Source organism: Gymnoscopelus braueri (genome assembly GCF_963280865.1).
Source record: "Gymnoscopelus braueri genome assembly, contig: SCAFFOLD_200, whole genome shotgun sequence".
Taxonomy (NCBI): Eukaryota; Metazoa; Chordata; class Actinopteri; order Myctophiformes; family Myctophidae; genus Gymnoscopelus; species Gymnoscopelus braueri.
This window is the reverse complement of record NW_027660395.1, coordinates 77,920-92,137: the sequence shown is the minus strand read 5'-3', so window position 1 is coordinate 92,137 and position 14,218 is coordinate 77,920. Positions and strand designations below refer to the sequence as shown.

The 14,218-nt window shown below is 39.0% G+C and overlaps 3 protein-coding genes across 3 annotated transcripts; 2 read left to right on the top strand and 1 right to left on the bottom strand.

Moving 5' to 3' along the window:
• The first annotated feature begins 708 nt into the window (after positions 1-708).
• Positions 709-4,193, top strand: LOC308081594 (sialic acid-binding Ig-like lectin 15). The gene is made up of 3 exons (XM_080457958.1): positions 709-767; positions 1,616-2,005; positions 2,389-4,193. The coding sequence occupies exons 1-3, from the start codon at positions 713-715 to the stop codon at positions 2,805-2,807; spliced, it is 864 nt and encodes a 287-aa protein (XP_080314084.1). The 5' UTR covers positions 709-712; the 3' UTR covers positions 2,808-4,193.
• Positions 4,194-4,365: 172 nt separating this feature from the next.
• Positions 4,366-7,582, bottom strand: LOC308081593 (IgGFc-binding protein-like). Its single transcript, XM_080457957.1, has 4 exons — positions 7,554-7,582; positions 6,737-6,830; positions 5,336-6,466; positions 4,366-5,183 (listed from the first exon to the last, which is right to left on the bottom strand). Exons 2-4 carry the CDS (start codon positions 6,795-6,797, stop codon positions 4,771-4,773), a joined length of 1,605 nt encoding a protein of 534 aa, XP_080314083.1. The 5' UTR covers positions 6,798-6,830; positions 7,554-7,582; the 3' UTR covers positions 4,366-4,770.
• Positions 7,583-9,593: 2,011 nt separating this feature from the next.
• LOC308081587 (uncharacterized protein) lies at positions 9,594-12,686 on the top strand. The gene is made up of 3 exons (XM_080457951.1): positions 9,594-9,741; positions 11,067-11,254; positions 11,525-12,686. The coding sequence occupies exons 1-3, from the start codon at positions 9,724-9,726 to the stop codon at positions 11,673-11,675; spliced, it is 357 nt and encodes a 118-aa protein (XP_080314077.1). The 5' UTR covers positions 9,594-9,723; the 3' UTR covers positions 11,676-12,686.
• The last annotated feature ends 1,532 nt before the right edge of the window (positions 12,687-14,218 follow it).

Genomic DNA, 14,218 nt, shown 5'->3' with positions numbered 1-14,218 from the left:
TGAATGCATTATTGCCATGGTAAAAGTCCTACTGGGTACAGTAAGTTAATACAGAAGAGAGTAGACAAAATCTACAAATTATTTGTATCATGCTTTAATTTCCTTTGCATGTACTCTTTCTTTCTTTCTTTCTTGTTTGCTTATTATGTTTTAACTTTATTTAGTATTGTTCCTGTCAGATAAATAAATGAAATAGCTATGGAAAAAAGAGGAGACAGGTCAGTGCTGGAAGACAGCAAGATACAGTATTTAATTTAACACTGCAGCAGCAATGTTGTTTAATCTAACACCCAGAACAAGTGTTTACGTAATACCCCCCAAATATAGTCTTTGTTAAAAGGTCTTCATTCAGTGTTGAGTAGACTGTATATTTTCATTTTAAATGACATATTTGTATGTTCTAAATAGATTGGAAAGAATTAACCACATGACACTGACTGGGGTGATGGTGAGTCACACTAATGACAAACACACACACACGCACATGCACACGCACACGCACACGCACACGCACACACACACACACACACACACACACACACACACACACACACACACACACACACACACGCACACACACACGCACGCACACACGCACACACACACACACACACACACACACACACACACACACACACACACACACACACACACACACACACACACACTCAATTCTTCAACCTTGTTCTGTAAAGGTTGTACCAATCTCACAATGGATGTTCAACTGATCTGCTGCGTTCTGAGCCTGCTGTTGTCTTCAATAGAAGGTGAGCTTAGGCTATATTGGCTATATTGTGTCTTTATACACAGACTTTATGGACACATTGAGCAGTGTACATACTACATATGCACTGAAATGCTCAACTTGATTGAAACACACATGCTACTGTGAGAAAGTAAAGTAAATACTGTAATGTAATCAAGTATATAATTATTGTACATATACCAGGGGGGTAAAGGGTATGCATTCACAACAGGTTCCTAACGCCAAATCAAATGGGTTCAGATCTGAGCCAAGTCTCCTGAGGAGGCACGTCTGAAGTCTCTCCTGGACAGGAGTCTCCGGACGTAAAAACAGATGATGATGAAGATACCAGAGGGGAAAGAATGCTTTTATTACAGGGGTCAATTCACATGGTCATTCAAATGATTGTCTCTCTCTTGATAAGTGCTGGATGAATAGCTACTGGTTAATAACATGCTCACAGTTGTTTGGGGTCATAACAGTCAAAAGTGCACTTTACATGTATTAGTAATTATTTGTACTGTGGGGGATATGACATTGACATTCAGACCAAAAAGCATTCCAGGCTTAATGATAGACACATTCTCTTCATAGAGCTGTTTGCAGGCTACAGCTAATGAAACATTTTAAATTATTCAACTTTTTTTTTGAACACTGATTGCTGTTTTGTTTGTGTCAAGCACATCGAGTTTCCCTGTAGGGCCTACTCTTCGCATGAACAGGCCTATCTTTATGCCAAAGTAATGCTCCATCATATGAATACCAAAAATAGCAGATCTATAACTTCTCTACTCGTCACAGATGTGATGCAACGTATTGTGAGCTTGTAGATGTACAGTATAATAGTTTTACGACTTCATCCACCCCCAGGGCAGAGCTACAGTGATGATGGCTGGTCCATGAAGGTGCAGGCCGAAGTGAGAGCCATTGAGGGCTACCCGGTGGTGCTTCCCTGCTCCTTCAGCCACCCACAGCACACCCAACACTCCTCACTGCAGGTGGTCTGGCGTCTGGGTCATGGGCAGGGCTCCACCATTCTCTTTCACTGCACCAGCCACATCGTGTCTCAAACCTGTGATTCGGGACCCCAGCAAGATCAGCGGTACCGCCTGGAGGGGAACCCGCGTCAGCATGACCTCTCGCTGCGTATCAACAGCGTCGGCCTGCACGACAGCGGCCGCTACTACTGCCGCGTAGAGGTGCCCGGCCACGACCACACCAGCTATGAAGATAAGATGGGCACAAGGCTCAGAGTGGAGGGTAGAGTTTTTTGTAAAATTTTCAGTCAATATCCAGTCTCCTGTTGCCTTTTTAACATCTAATTTTCTTTCATCTAATTTGTTCCCTATATTATGTTAACAAGAATTCTTCTGTTTATGCTTCTGCTTCTTCTGCTGGACTTGCATTAAATCCTGTCTGAACACTTCTCAACTTTTACCATATCAGTCATCTTTCATTGCCCCTCAAAAGGAAAATCTGATAAGGGCAGTTTGCCCTTTTAAAATATGTAGGCTATGTAGCTAAATCTTTTGGATGGAATAATTGAATATTGTCAAACATGGCCAGATGTGTGTGTAGGCACTGGTCTTGCTGTTTACTTCATAGTTTGGATTTCTTTTACATGCAGTGTTTGTGTTTTTCAGCTCCCCCAAAGATCCTTGGCCTGTCAGTAGAGGGCAATGAGGAGTCAGGCTACAGAGCCCTGTGTCAGGTCCAAGGCTCCCCGCTACCAGATGTCCAGTGGGTCGGTCCAGAGGAGTTGCTGGAAGGACTTGCCATTCCCCCCCTGGCACAGGGGTCTGTAGCGCAGCACCGCACCATCAGCCAGTTACAAGACGTTCACCCTGGACAGCAGTACACCTGCAGTGCCTCCAACCCATTGGGCAAGGAGCAGGCCACCCTGTATGTGCTGCCCCCCAGGCTGGAGCCGACCTCTGGGGGGACGTCTACTCCTCTCCTGTTCCTGATGTCTTTCTCTCTGGGGGCCAAGCTACTGCTTCTGCTGGGCGTGGGGGTGTGGATGGTGCAAGGGCGAGCTCAGTTCACATGTTGGTGGAAATGACCTTGTCTTTCAGGCTTCCTGACTAAACTAAACTATTCATCCCTAATGATTTATAACATAGATAACAGCAACAGATAACAGCAAACAAACATATGTCCAAACACGACCTTGTTTATCTATATAAGCCATACTTGTGCTTTTGAAATTTTGTATTACGTGACTTCCATATACCATATTACACCTTGCGGGGAGGATTTTCAGACATAATTAATAAGCATGGGAAATAAATAATTAAATTCTACATTATTGGATTTGTGGCACTGACTTGTCGTCAGTGTCACCGTTTCCAAGCTGTACAGCATGGCTGGTCTTACTTCCATCTTATACATCTTCCTTCCAGTGGTGTAAAGTAACTAAGTACATTTACTCAAGTACTGTACTTAAGTATAATTTTGAGGTACTTTTACTTTACTGGAGTATTTCCAATTGTCTATACTTTTACCTCTACTCCACTACATCTCAGAGGCAAATATTGTACTTTTACTTCACTACAATTATTTGAAAACTTTAGTTACTTTGCAGATATACATTTTTACTTTATAAAACATACTTTAACCTTATTTTATACCTAGGCTATTTGAAAATCTGCAATCTACAAGCTCACAACGCGTCACATTGCGACGTGATGTGAGCTTGTAAATCTGCTATTTTCAAACATTTTAGTACTTTTACTTTTGGTACTTTAAGTACATTTTGATACCAATACTTTTGTACTTTTACTCAAGTAAATTTTGAATTCCGGACTTTTACTTTTAACAGAGTACCTCTACATTGCGGTATTTATACTTTTACTTAAGTAAAACATTTGAGTACTTTTTCCACCACTGCTTCCCTCTCACTCTTGCTGGTACCCTTCTGTCACGAATCACTCTTGACACTTCATCCATATACGTTCCACCCTGCCTGCACTCTCTTCACCTCTCTTCCACTACTTTGGATAGTTGACCCCAGGTAATTAAACTCCTTCACCATCGCTTCATACTTCTTCTTGCAACCATTGCACTGTCCTCCTGCTTTGATTCTTCGTCTCTCCATCTCTCTATTACAGTATTTGAATAGAATAATTGAATTTGTGAACAGTGTCTTTTGATTTACATTTTAAACATGGTATGCAAATAGATCTCTGGACAGTCGTTTTGGCCATAGTAGGAAAATACTCAGATGATGTTCCAACTCTTTGTTTTTATTTTATTTTATGAAAGGATACATGGCCAAAGTAACATTATCACAAAACAAAAGGCTGATGTTTGTTAAATGATTAAAACAAAAATGATCAGAAACCCATCTGATCAATGCGTGGGAGTACCGATCCATTTAGGTGATAGGCCTACAGTATATGGTTACAGGAAGGTGCAAACTTCCTGTTTCTGCTAAATTGTTTTTATTTCTTATAGTAAAAGTAGTGATTTTGTTTGATTCATGTCATCATTTTTAAACAATTACATAATGACCAGGTTCTTATTGTAAAAGAGGGCAAATGACTAGGCGGGTTTTGCAAACTTTTATTATTAATGATGATGATGTTCTTTATCATTATAAGTCTCCAGTCAGTCATCATGTTACAAATAAGGTTGAAACAGTAATGTTACAAATATGGTTGATTACTTATACTACTCAAATACAGTAAATGTAGCCTACATCTTGCAGCATGTAGCCTAAATCAGGATCATCAATCATCATCACCATAATAGACTTTTAAGCCAATAAGCTTCACTCAACCAGAGACTGGTGAGAGTGAAAGTGAAATAGCTTGTTAAAACTGGGTGGATTTTTTTTTAAGTTTAAAACAAAACCTACATTTCAGAACCAATCCAAAGTCTTAGGGCAGCCCTTCATATACAGTAGGGACGGTGTTATAAGCAGTATAGGTCTATTATTCTATCAGCTACATTGAATTGAGATGTCACCATCGGTAAGCAGAGATCTCTGCTCGTCTGGCAACGCAAGACTACTGTAATCATCATCAAGTCAAAGGAAACAAATATGGGCTTCTGTAGCAGATAGGATGGGCAGCCTTACAGCAGTCCTCATCACTCCAGCCAAAGCCCTTGGTGGGATCGAGACTCATAATGGCACATTGGCCATCTTGAGGGGTGCCTGGCTCCCCCTCGGCCCAGCTAGTGTTCTCCACTGTTGTCCCATTTACCCAGTACCAGTTCCCTGTCAAGGAGCTTCGACGGAGACCGATCCATGCCTCCTTTTGCTCATCTGTCTTGGCCTCCATCAGCTTTGGGCCGATGTGTTGCTGTAACTCAGAGGTGACTATGTTCATCAGCTCAAGGCCCTTGCTTCTGCAGTATTGGACTGATTCAGGCCAGCCCATCTTCTCAGCTCCGATTTCCAAAGCTTCTTGAGTCACAACACAGCCCTTAAAGTCTGTTCAGGAGTTGAGATAGAGAGTTGAAGGAAAAAAACAGTTTAATTAACAGCAATACATTAATTTAATTGTAATTAATAATCTGATCAATTCACTATGAGTAACATTATTATTATCGTGATTATTAATATTATTTGTGTTATTATTATACCTGGATATTTGCTGATGCTAGAGGCTGCATTCCCAAAATAAAGACTTTCTTTTTTCCCAATAAAATAGACAGCTATTTTAGAGGAAGTGTGCCAGATGACATGTCTTTTTTGTGTCAGACCAATCTCTGCCCAGGAGTACTCTGTACCGTCCATCACCTCCCACCTAACATTTGACAAAGGAAGAGTCTCCAAGTGAACCCCATCTGTTTGGTCTTTGGGGACAACGAGAAGGGCAAAGTTTTCTATGTCTTGGGACTCTTGGAATGTGTTAAGTATAAAGCAAGAGGAAAAGTCTTGTATGGAGATGAGGCTGAGGAGCAAGCCAGGTCGGTAGAAGACAACAGGACTCAAGGTCTGCAGGGACAAGGCTTGAGGGCTGTAGGGTTCTGGACTGGGCTTCAGAAGTAGTAATGACCCACTTTCAGCATTTTCTGCCAGCAGTGGTGGCACCAAGAACTGCAATTTGAGCCCAGCCCTAGTTGGTGCCAGAGGGGTGGAAAGCATACCACAAGTGCAATTGTCTATGGTAGAGCATGGGTGACTGAAGAGGACTGCCACAGGTAGCACTGCCGACAAGCTCTGCATGGACTCACTTACCGCAAACTGAGCCAACTGATATGGACGAAGCAAAGCTTTCTGTGTCTTTGCTCCAACCAGAGTGACTGTGTTATCTTTGTCAGCATTGATGATGATAATTTTGAACGGGCCTCTCTCTGGATCACTTCTGTTCCAAAAGCCTTGTTCAGAGGTTACTTTGGGCCGTGATGGGATGTGGTACTCTGTGCCCAAGTTATCAGTTGGCACAACAAGGGCACTCTGAATACTGCCAGATTTTTTGCTGATCGCATGGACGACAATTGTTTTAGTGCTCTCAATAATGACTGCAGGACTGGTCAATTCCTGCCTTTTGAGCTCCATTGCTTCATTGAGTTGCAAATTAGTTGTCTCCCCAGCACTTAAGTCCTTTGTTTGTGTATTGATATGCTCCTTAAGGACGACATTAGTGTTGTCATACAGAGCTGTGATTATGATGTGATTCTCGGGTTTATTGGGATGATAATGAGCAATGTTCTCAGGAAAAGCAATGATGAAGTTTTTGCCACTGGTGTTTAGAGAGGTGGCTGTGGATTCTAGAAGAGAGACAGCAGTAAGACAGATTTTCATCTTAACCATCTAATACAGTATACTTTTGTTAACATGTATCCTATGTCCTTATCTCATACAGTAGGGACTGTATGAATGCATTTTAAGAAATGCCCAACTAATTTTAAAAGCATTTGTAATTAATATCAACATCATAATGTGGTTTTATGGATTCAAATTTAAAAGCTTATACAATACAGTAAAACGTGAGGTTATATGATAGTACTGATAATGAATTAAGTTTGGATGTGACTTACCTTCATTAAGGGCTAATAGGATAAGGAAAATAACCAGGCCCATTGTGGCAGAGAGGTGCATGGCAGCCAACCTCGTTCAGTTTGTTGCCAGTACCTAGAATTAGTTTAATGTAAAAGTATGAAATGTAATAATTGTTCATTACATTTACAATCACAATTATTAGTCATATTTTTTTAATGATCTCAGTCAAATGACAGGATTTTGTATGACAATATATGAAGCAATGGAAATGTACATGACTGAATATTTGATGCATATATGTTTACCATCAACAGCTACTGTTATCATACATTTTTGATAAAGACAATTATGTTCAGTTGCCTTGTTGTACATTCTATAGTGTTGCCATTTTTTGTGAAGTGAAATTGAAGGAAATAATATATATAAACATAAATTAACAGATTACCAGAAGTGACAGGGTCACAGGGTTTATTTTATTTTTGGTGCTATGGTTACTATAAACGGTAACTTAAATGTGTAAACTAAACGGTCAGAGAAGCTAAAATATTTCTTAAAACATGTATGTGTTTCTAATTATCAATTATATGACAAAAATATTTGTTTTCACCAAGAAAAGAAAAAGACGCCTATTGCAACAGTGATTGCTCTAAGGAAAGTAAAACAACTTAATATTATTTAAATTATTGACTGTCCACAGTTCTGTTTTAGAATCCCTTATATTGAATATGATATTATCAAAACATTGCTTTTCTTATTCTTTTTTATAAAAGAAACAAAAAACAAACAAAAATGTGTTATTTCTTGTTAAGATAGCCATCATTGAATTTTTACCTGTCCAAAAACAAAATGTCTCACCTGTCAGCAAGCCAGCTGTCTTCTACCAGCAAACAGGGAGCTGCTACTAGACTCTAGTGATATGTCCTCTTCAAAACAGGTGAAAATTTGGGAGTCAAATGCTGCGCAATTTGGTAGTCAAGAGTTTGGCACTTTGCATAGGATGGGCAGGATGCTGGCAGGAAGAGAAAACTAAGGCTTAAAGAGTCTAGCATTTACTGCTAACTGCTTAAATTGTGGGTATATTCACCTTTTCTCAGCAAGCCATTTTTATCATTGCTTACAAACATATCATGCAGATGTCAAAGGGTTGTTATGGTGGAGTATCCAAAATGTAAAAGTAATTTGGTCCAGTTATGGTTCTGACATGAGTCAGAACCATAGATATCTAGATATATCTAGATATCAGACTAGATATCTGTCTAAATATATATAAACTAACTAGATTTACCTCTGTGTGTCCATGATTTATTTTAATGTGTATGGTATAGCTACATGCCTAAGACTGCATATTTAGTTTGACAGTACCAGATGTGTCATCTCAAATTAATATTAAAGGCAATAATGTCAAGGTATTATCACAGCAATAACAATAATGATAGATTGGTGAAATTTAAAATGATCAAATATAAACCGACTTTAAGGAGGTCTCCTCTGAAAAGATGTGTAGCTAGTAATTTACTCACGCACAGCACAGGCCACAGACAAAACTGATTTTGAAAGTAAAATAAGCTCTCATTCAAATTAACGCGCTGCTCAAAGCCACTACCAGCCACCATCTGCCATATTGTCAAAACAGTCAATGTAATACAGTATCTGGATTAAATGAATTATATTTTCTTTTTGTGGCAGACAGAGGGCAGAGTGAGGGATTTTTTATCATAATGTTGCAAGAGGCTCACTTTCTAGTTGAATTCAGAATGTTCTTTCTTTTTTCTTAGGCTATTTTGGCGCTGTAAAATCCTGAGTGTTACTGGAACTCTGACAGTGTACAAAATGGAACCAAATGGACCCAACAAGTCCAATTGGAAACAAATGGACCCTCACATGTTCATTTGGTTCCATTTGTACACTCTCTAGTCTGTTCAATTAAAAGGATTTCACTATGTGGTATTTTCATTAAAAGGATCTTCTTAATGCTCAAAATGAGAAGGGTGTGAATGAAATAGCTTCTTTATTAGCATAATCTAGAGTGTAGGTCCCAGTCATATCATGGAGACACATGGAGAACAAAACGTTAACTGTTCAAATGGAATTGTATTGAAACATAGCCTATACACTCGAACCTAATTTTCATTATGTCAATTCGAAATGGCAACTCAAATGGAAAGTAGCTAGTAATAGCTTTAATTTATTCCAATAAATTCTGTATGAATGTATTTTTTCCCTATTTATTTTAATTTAATATATATGTAGATCTGTTGAGTCATTGTTAAGCCCTACAGCCCAACTACACGTAGCCCTGCCATGCTCACGCACGCACGCACGCACGTACATTCTCTGCTCTCTTTCTCTCCAGATTGTGTGCGAGAAACAAGCAACCAGTTCTATTAAAACAAGCCCAAAAGAAGCGACTTAGGCCACGTGACATGAGCACTTTAAATCTATCATCAGCTCACAGAGCTTGTAGATCTTAACATTTTAACACAAATCTGGTATGGGGGTCCCTGGCACAAAACATTTTTCAGATGGGGGTCCGTGTGGAGGCTGTGGACAAATACGGAATACAATTTGAGGGTCCTTGACATGAAATGTTTGAAAGCCACTGGTTTAAACAACATTAGGAAACAAGCCCAAATAACCGCAAGACCGCAACCCGCAACAACCAACTTTACAGAAGCCCAAATTCGCTTATAATAAGCGGACATGGCAACACCGTTTCTCTCTAGTCTATTTCCCCCTCTCTGCCTAATTTTGTTCTTGCCCAATAAGTTATGGTAAACAACTAAGCTGCCAGAGCCAATCAATGGCTTTGAAAGTGCCTATCTCTCTGGTTGGTAAGTGGTAGCGTCACTGGTGACAGACGAGAAGAGCCTTAAAGAAGAGCAGGAGCACCAGCAATCCAGTCCGTCCCTGCACCTGCACCATTGGCACTGACAGACAGTAGGCTACATTGATTTAATTTGAATTCATTGTTCATTCGTATCCTAGGCTACTGACTCCTTGTCCGCTTCAGACCTGACAGCACGGCATGACAACCTTTGTAAACGTAAGTAGCCTACCTTTCCCCCCTTTTTTTAAAACGTAATCTTAACACATATTTCACCTTGCTTATCGCAATGATTAATCTGACAGATATTCAACGGGGTTTCTTTTCTGTTCTTTTTTATATAGTTTTCTGCACATGTGATTGTTTCTTTATTTAGGCTACTTGTTTTTCTAATATTTTTCACCTTTATTTTTCAATTTATTTTGTTTTATGATATCATTTTTTTGTGTAAAGCACTTTGAGTTGCATTCTATGTATGAAAGGTGTTATATAAATAAATATCCTTATCATTAGGCTATAGCTCTTGGCAGCAGTAATTTAGCAAGGTTTATCCTTTTTTTTACAGACTGTGGTTATGATTATAGCATATCCGTTATGAAAACTAAAGAGCCACTAAATTGTTTGATAAATAAGAACCTCAAAAGCAGAAGTAGGCTACTGCTTGCGCAGAACCTTTATTGGGTGGTTTAAGGCTTTTGTGTAAACTGCAACTTTTTTTTTTTTTTTATACAAAATTGAATACAGTGTTTGTCACTTTAGGTCTATAATTATTATTTGTAGTTTACTGAGAAGTCCTCAGTATCCTACAGACATTTTGAGCCAACATATAATGAAAGAGACTAGCCAAGATGTGAATATGCACAACACTCCAACAGACAGTGGATTTTTTTAATTATTATTTCATGTTGAGGTGGTCCACAATAGAACAAGAAAATGACTGCATTAAAAAACAATTTATACAAAGGAAAAGTCACACATGAATTTAAAACAGTGTTAAGATGAATACAAGAGATACATACAAGAGATACATAGAATACATGGAAATGTAGAATAATGCGGCAAACCTGTCTGTTTACAGGCAAGCTAATGAAGAAGTGGGTCTTTGACAAGTTCAGGGCCTTCTGGGAGCTGTCCTGATATTCTGTTATACTTGCATGTGTATATGCCTGGAATTAGATCAGCTATAAAAACACTGCATGGGCTCTAGGGTTATGTGTTGCATCAAGGCGGTTCATAACATGCCATTTTGACTCTAATGGGAAATTGGATGAAAATCTGTCATATTCTTTAGTTTATAAATTCATTTGTAAAACCTCATAATCATTACAACATAATATAATTCATATTTAAAGGGTTACTCAATCATGACCAAAGATCATGCATATTGGAATGTGTTACTTAAATCTGAAAAGTACTGAGTGGTGCACACGTTGTTGTGATCCAAAAGGTCCCTTTATAACGATATATGTTTGTTTTTTAAATGACAATCTGAATCTGGACATTCATACTGGAACTATCATATTCCTCGGTTCTTTGTCTTTTAGCTGGCGTCGTGTCATCACTGTAACTTGTCCACTAGACATGGTCTGGTCTACAGAGACTCCCTTTCAGCTCTGTCCAGGAACCTCATGGGTCCTGGTTACTGTTACAGACCTCCTTCTCTGGTCCCACGTCCGCCTCTGGTGGCCCATCGGTCTTACATTTACACCAAACATGGCTCCAAATTGCAACGGTAAGGAAAATCGTGGTGATTGGGTCCTGCATTCCTCAGCTGCCATCGTTTTTAGAATAGAAAAGATAGGCTGGGATGACAGCCTAAGTGACTCATAGAATTTTAACAGACATTTGACTGGTGGCTGGTATTGACAAGCTCTCTTGAAGAGTAATCGGAAGAAGAATGCAAGCATAGTAATAACATGATGAGCATATCACTAACCTGTTCACATTGCTAATATTAATGAACACTAAATATTGTTACTGCTGTTTCTCCTTCCTTCCTCAGCAATCTCCGAGCACATCCCCCAAAAGCCATTACTTTGGCTCACTCTAAACCAGCCAACGTGAAGAATTTTGTCTTTTCCCAGCTACGCAAGCTGCTGACACTACGTCACACCAAGAGGTGCGGAGAACAAGGTCTTAACCTTCTAGTCTGAACCATAGGTTCCACGACATACAGTACCACTACCATACCAGGTGATGTTTTAGATTCTGCTACCCAGTAGGCTACTCACCCATAGGAGGTGTCATCCACCAGAGGGCACTGCAGTGGTTCTGTTGGACAGGTTGAGGAGGTTTGTGAGACTGCAATGCAATAAGCCTTCAACAGTTGTAACATAGATTGGCCATAGAGTCACTCTATGGTGACAAAAACAATACATTTAGTCTCCCAAGTCTCTAGGCTGAGCAGTGCCAGTGTTGGTCATGTTGGGAAGTTTCTGACTGACAAAGGAGCATTTTATAGAGCTTTGGATCATTTCATTATACTTTCACAGTGGCTATAAACACTAGCACTGATTAAGCCTAATTTGTTTATGTGTTGTTCATATGAAAAGTGTATTTTTTGTTGTGTGACAATTTGACTAGCAGTATTTGATAAGTGATTTAATTGAGAATAATTGAGAATAATTTGGCTTTGCATTAGCTTTACTCTGAACTGTTGAATGGATTCAGAATAACTGTACCAACTAGTTAGTGCCTACTGCTACTTTGAATATGATTTGAATATTATGAATGTGATCTACACTGTTAGGGTGTAAAGGGAAATTACTTTGTACAATCATGTTTGCAAAAGCAAAGTGTAATCCATGTGATGCAGAGGAGAAGCAGATGATACTTGATTTGTCACATAGAAATATAGAAATATATTAAGTCTGTACAGTGCTGCTAAAACAGAACTATACCTCAAAAGAATATATATATCTGCATTCGTTTTATGGTGTTTATGGAGCATTTGTGACAATATATTAATAATGATGCTAAATGTTTTTATTTTTCTGCTTAAAAGTATGTAATTGCACTGAAAATAGTCAATATGCTCATCTCAGATGCTTTTGATCTGTGGCAATGCCACCAGAAATAGTAGCAACTATCTTTCTCTAACATGGTAAACAATAGTTAATTCAAAATTAGCAGATAGCTTGTTCCTACAACTCAGGAGGGTGATTCAAAACGCTGCTTTTAGAATGAAAGTTTTCATTTGACTACAGTAAAGATGTGGGTTATAAAGGTCTGGATAACGTTGTATTCCAGGGGTCAAAGGTCATCCACAATAATAATTTTAATCCCAGAAGGGGCCCTTTGATGCTTGCTGAGAGCCTATATTAAATCCCTTAAGTTAATAAAACCTACCTGCAAAACTGGACCACTTCCTGTGCTGCTTCTCTTCTAATGCCATCTAATTCTACAGCATAATTTCCAGTAACTAGCAATGTAATCTAAAATAAACAAGAAATGTGCATGAATGCGTGGACAATATCATGCATGAACACACGCACACACACACACACACACACACACACACACACACACACACACACACACACACACACACACACACACACACACACACACACACACACACACACACACACACACACACACACACACACACACACACACACACAACCTGGCACATTACATGCACGGAGACACACAAAAAACTGCTCTGCTACTAGAGTTCTGCAGATCTGGTATTTTGGCGTTGCTGCATATTTATTATTCACCATCATATTTTAAGTTCACTGTAGTAGTAGTGGGTGGCATCATGAAGGCATAGGATTGGTTAGTTATATATAAACTGAAGAATTTTGTGACAACATGAGATTTCCACCATTTGAAAGAAGTTACATCTTCTCTTATAATGCTTGACGGTAATGACTAATTGTGACACTTTTAAGGGTCATGTAGGATACAGTAATGGAAGGACAATTCAGAGATATGAAGGGAATCCTCTGTCGACAAAATGATCCCTTTTAGAAACAGGACTTCAGATAAGATAATGAATGATTAACTCCCTCCAACATGAATAAACCACAAGAACCTTTTATTTACTTGTAAATAATGAAAACAATATTTAATAACTCTAGTTGTAATGGATAAGATGTTGTCACATGTTGACTTGTACAAGTCATCAGGACTGCCTAATGAATAAGTATCTAGAAGGGATTGAGAATGACAGAGCTTTCTCAGATTCAGGTGTTAGTTGATTTACTGTGGTCTTTTAAAGAGGCTTATTGGTGATTAGCCAGTTCATATTTGAGTAGCATTCCCCCTCGCTGGCTTAATCCTGATGGATTACTTCATTACTCTACGTGCCCTGCTTCTCAACCTGTGGGCCCACAAGTTGAGCCCACACGTTTGAGATTTTCAAGTGGGCCCTGATCAAGAAAAGGTTGAGAACCACTTCTTTACATTTTTACCATTTACAAAAAAAGAGCTTAAGTTTGAGGTCAATTTGTAGGTTATCACTTTATGGAATAAAATGGTTTAATGTGGCTGCCTACAGCTGTGTGTGCCACTGTCCCTCCTACACCTTTGTGTTATAAAAGACATAAGTAGGTCTGTTTAACAGAAGCTGTGGTTTAATTACTTCTCCAATCAAATGTTGACAGGTTCTTGCTACAATTCACATCAAAGGTGAACCAGATGCCAGTGGCAGCCCATCCACAGCCCATTCATAATGTACAGAGTAAACCCA

What these genes read in the sequence shown, in the direction of transcription:
- LOC308081593 (XM_080457957.1), bottom strand. Translation starts at nt 6,797, where the DNA reads ATGCACCTCTCTGCCACAATGGGCCTGGTTATTTTCCTTATCCTATTA. An exon ending in CCTATTAGCCCTTAATGAAG is followed by an intron (nt 6,467 to 6,736) that starts GTAAGTCACATC and finishes TCTCTCTTCTAG; the next exon opens with AATCCACAGCCACCTCTCTA. An exon ending in TAGCATCAGCAAATATCCAG is followed by an intron (nt 5,184 to 5,335) that starts GTATAATAATAA and finishes ACTCCTGAACAG; the next exon opens with ACTTTAAGGGCTGTGTTGTG.
- LOC308081594 (XM_080457958.1), top strand. Translation starts at nt 713, where the DNA reads ATGGATGTTCAACTGATCTGCTGCGTTCTGAGCCTGCTGTTGTCTTCA. An exon ending in GCTGTTGTCTTCAATAGAAG is followed by an intron (nt 768 to 1,615) that starts GTGAGCTTAGGC and finishes ATCCACCCCCAG; the next exon opens with GGCAGAGCTACAGTGATGAT. An exon ending in CACAAGGCTCAGAGTGGAGG is followed by an intron (nt 2,006 to 2,388) that starts GTAGAGTTTTTT and finishes TGTGTTTTTCAG; the next exon opens with CTCCCCCAAAGATCCTTGGC.
- LOC308081587 (XM_080457951.1), top strand. An exon ending in CATGGCTCCAAATTGCAACG is followed by an intron (nt 11,255 to 11,524) that starts GTAAGGAAAATC and finishes TTCCTTCCTCAG; the next exon opens with CAATCTCCGAGCACATCCCC.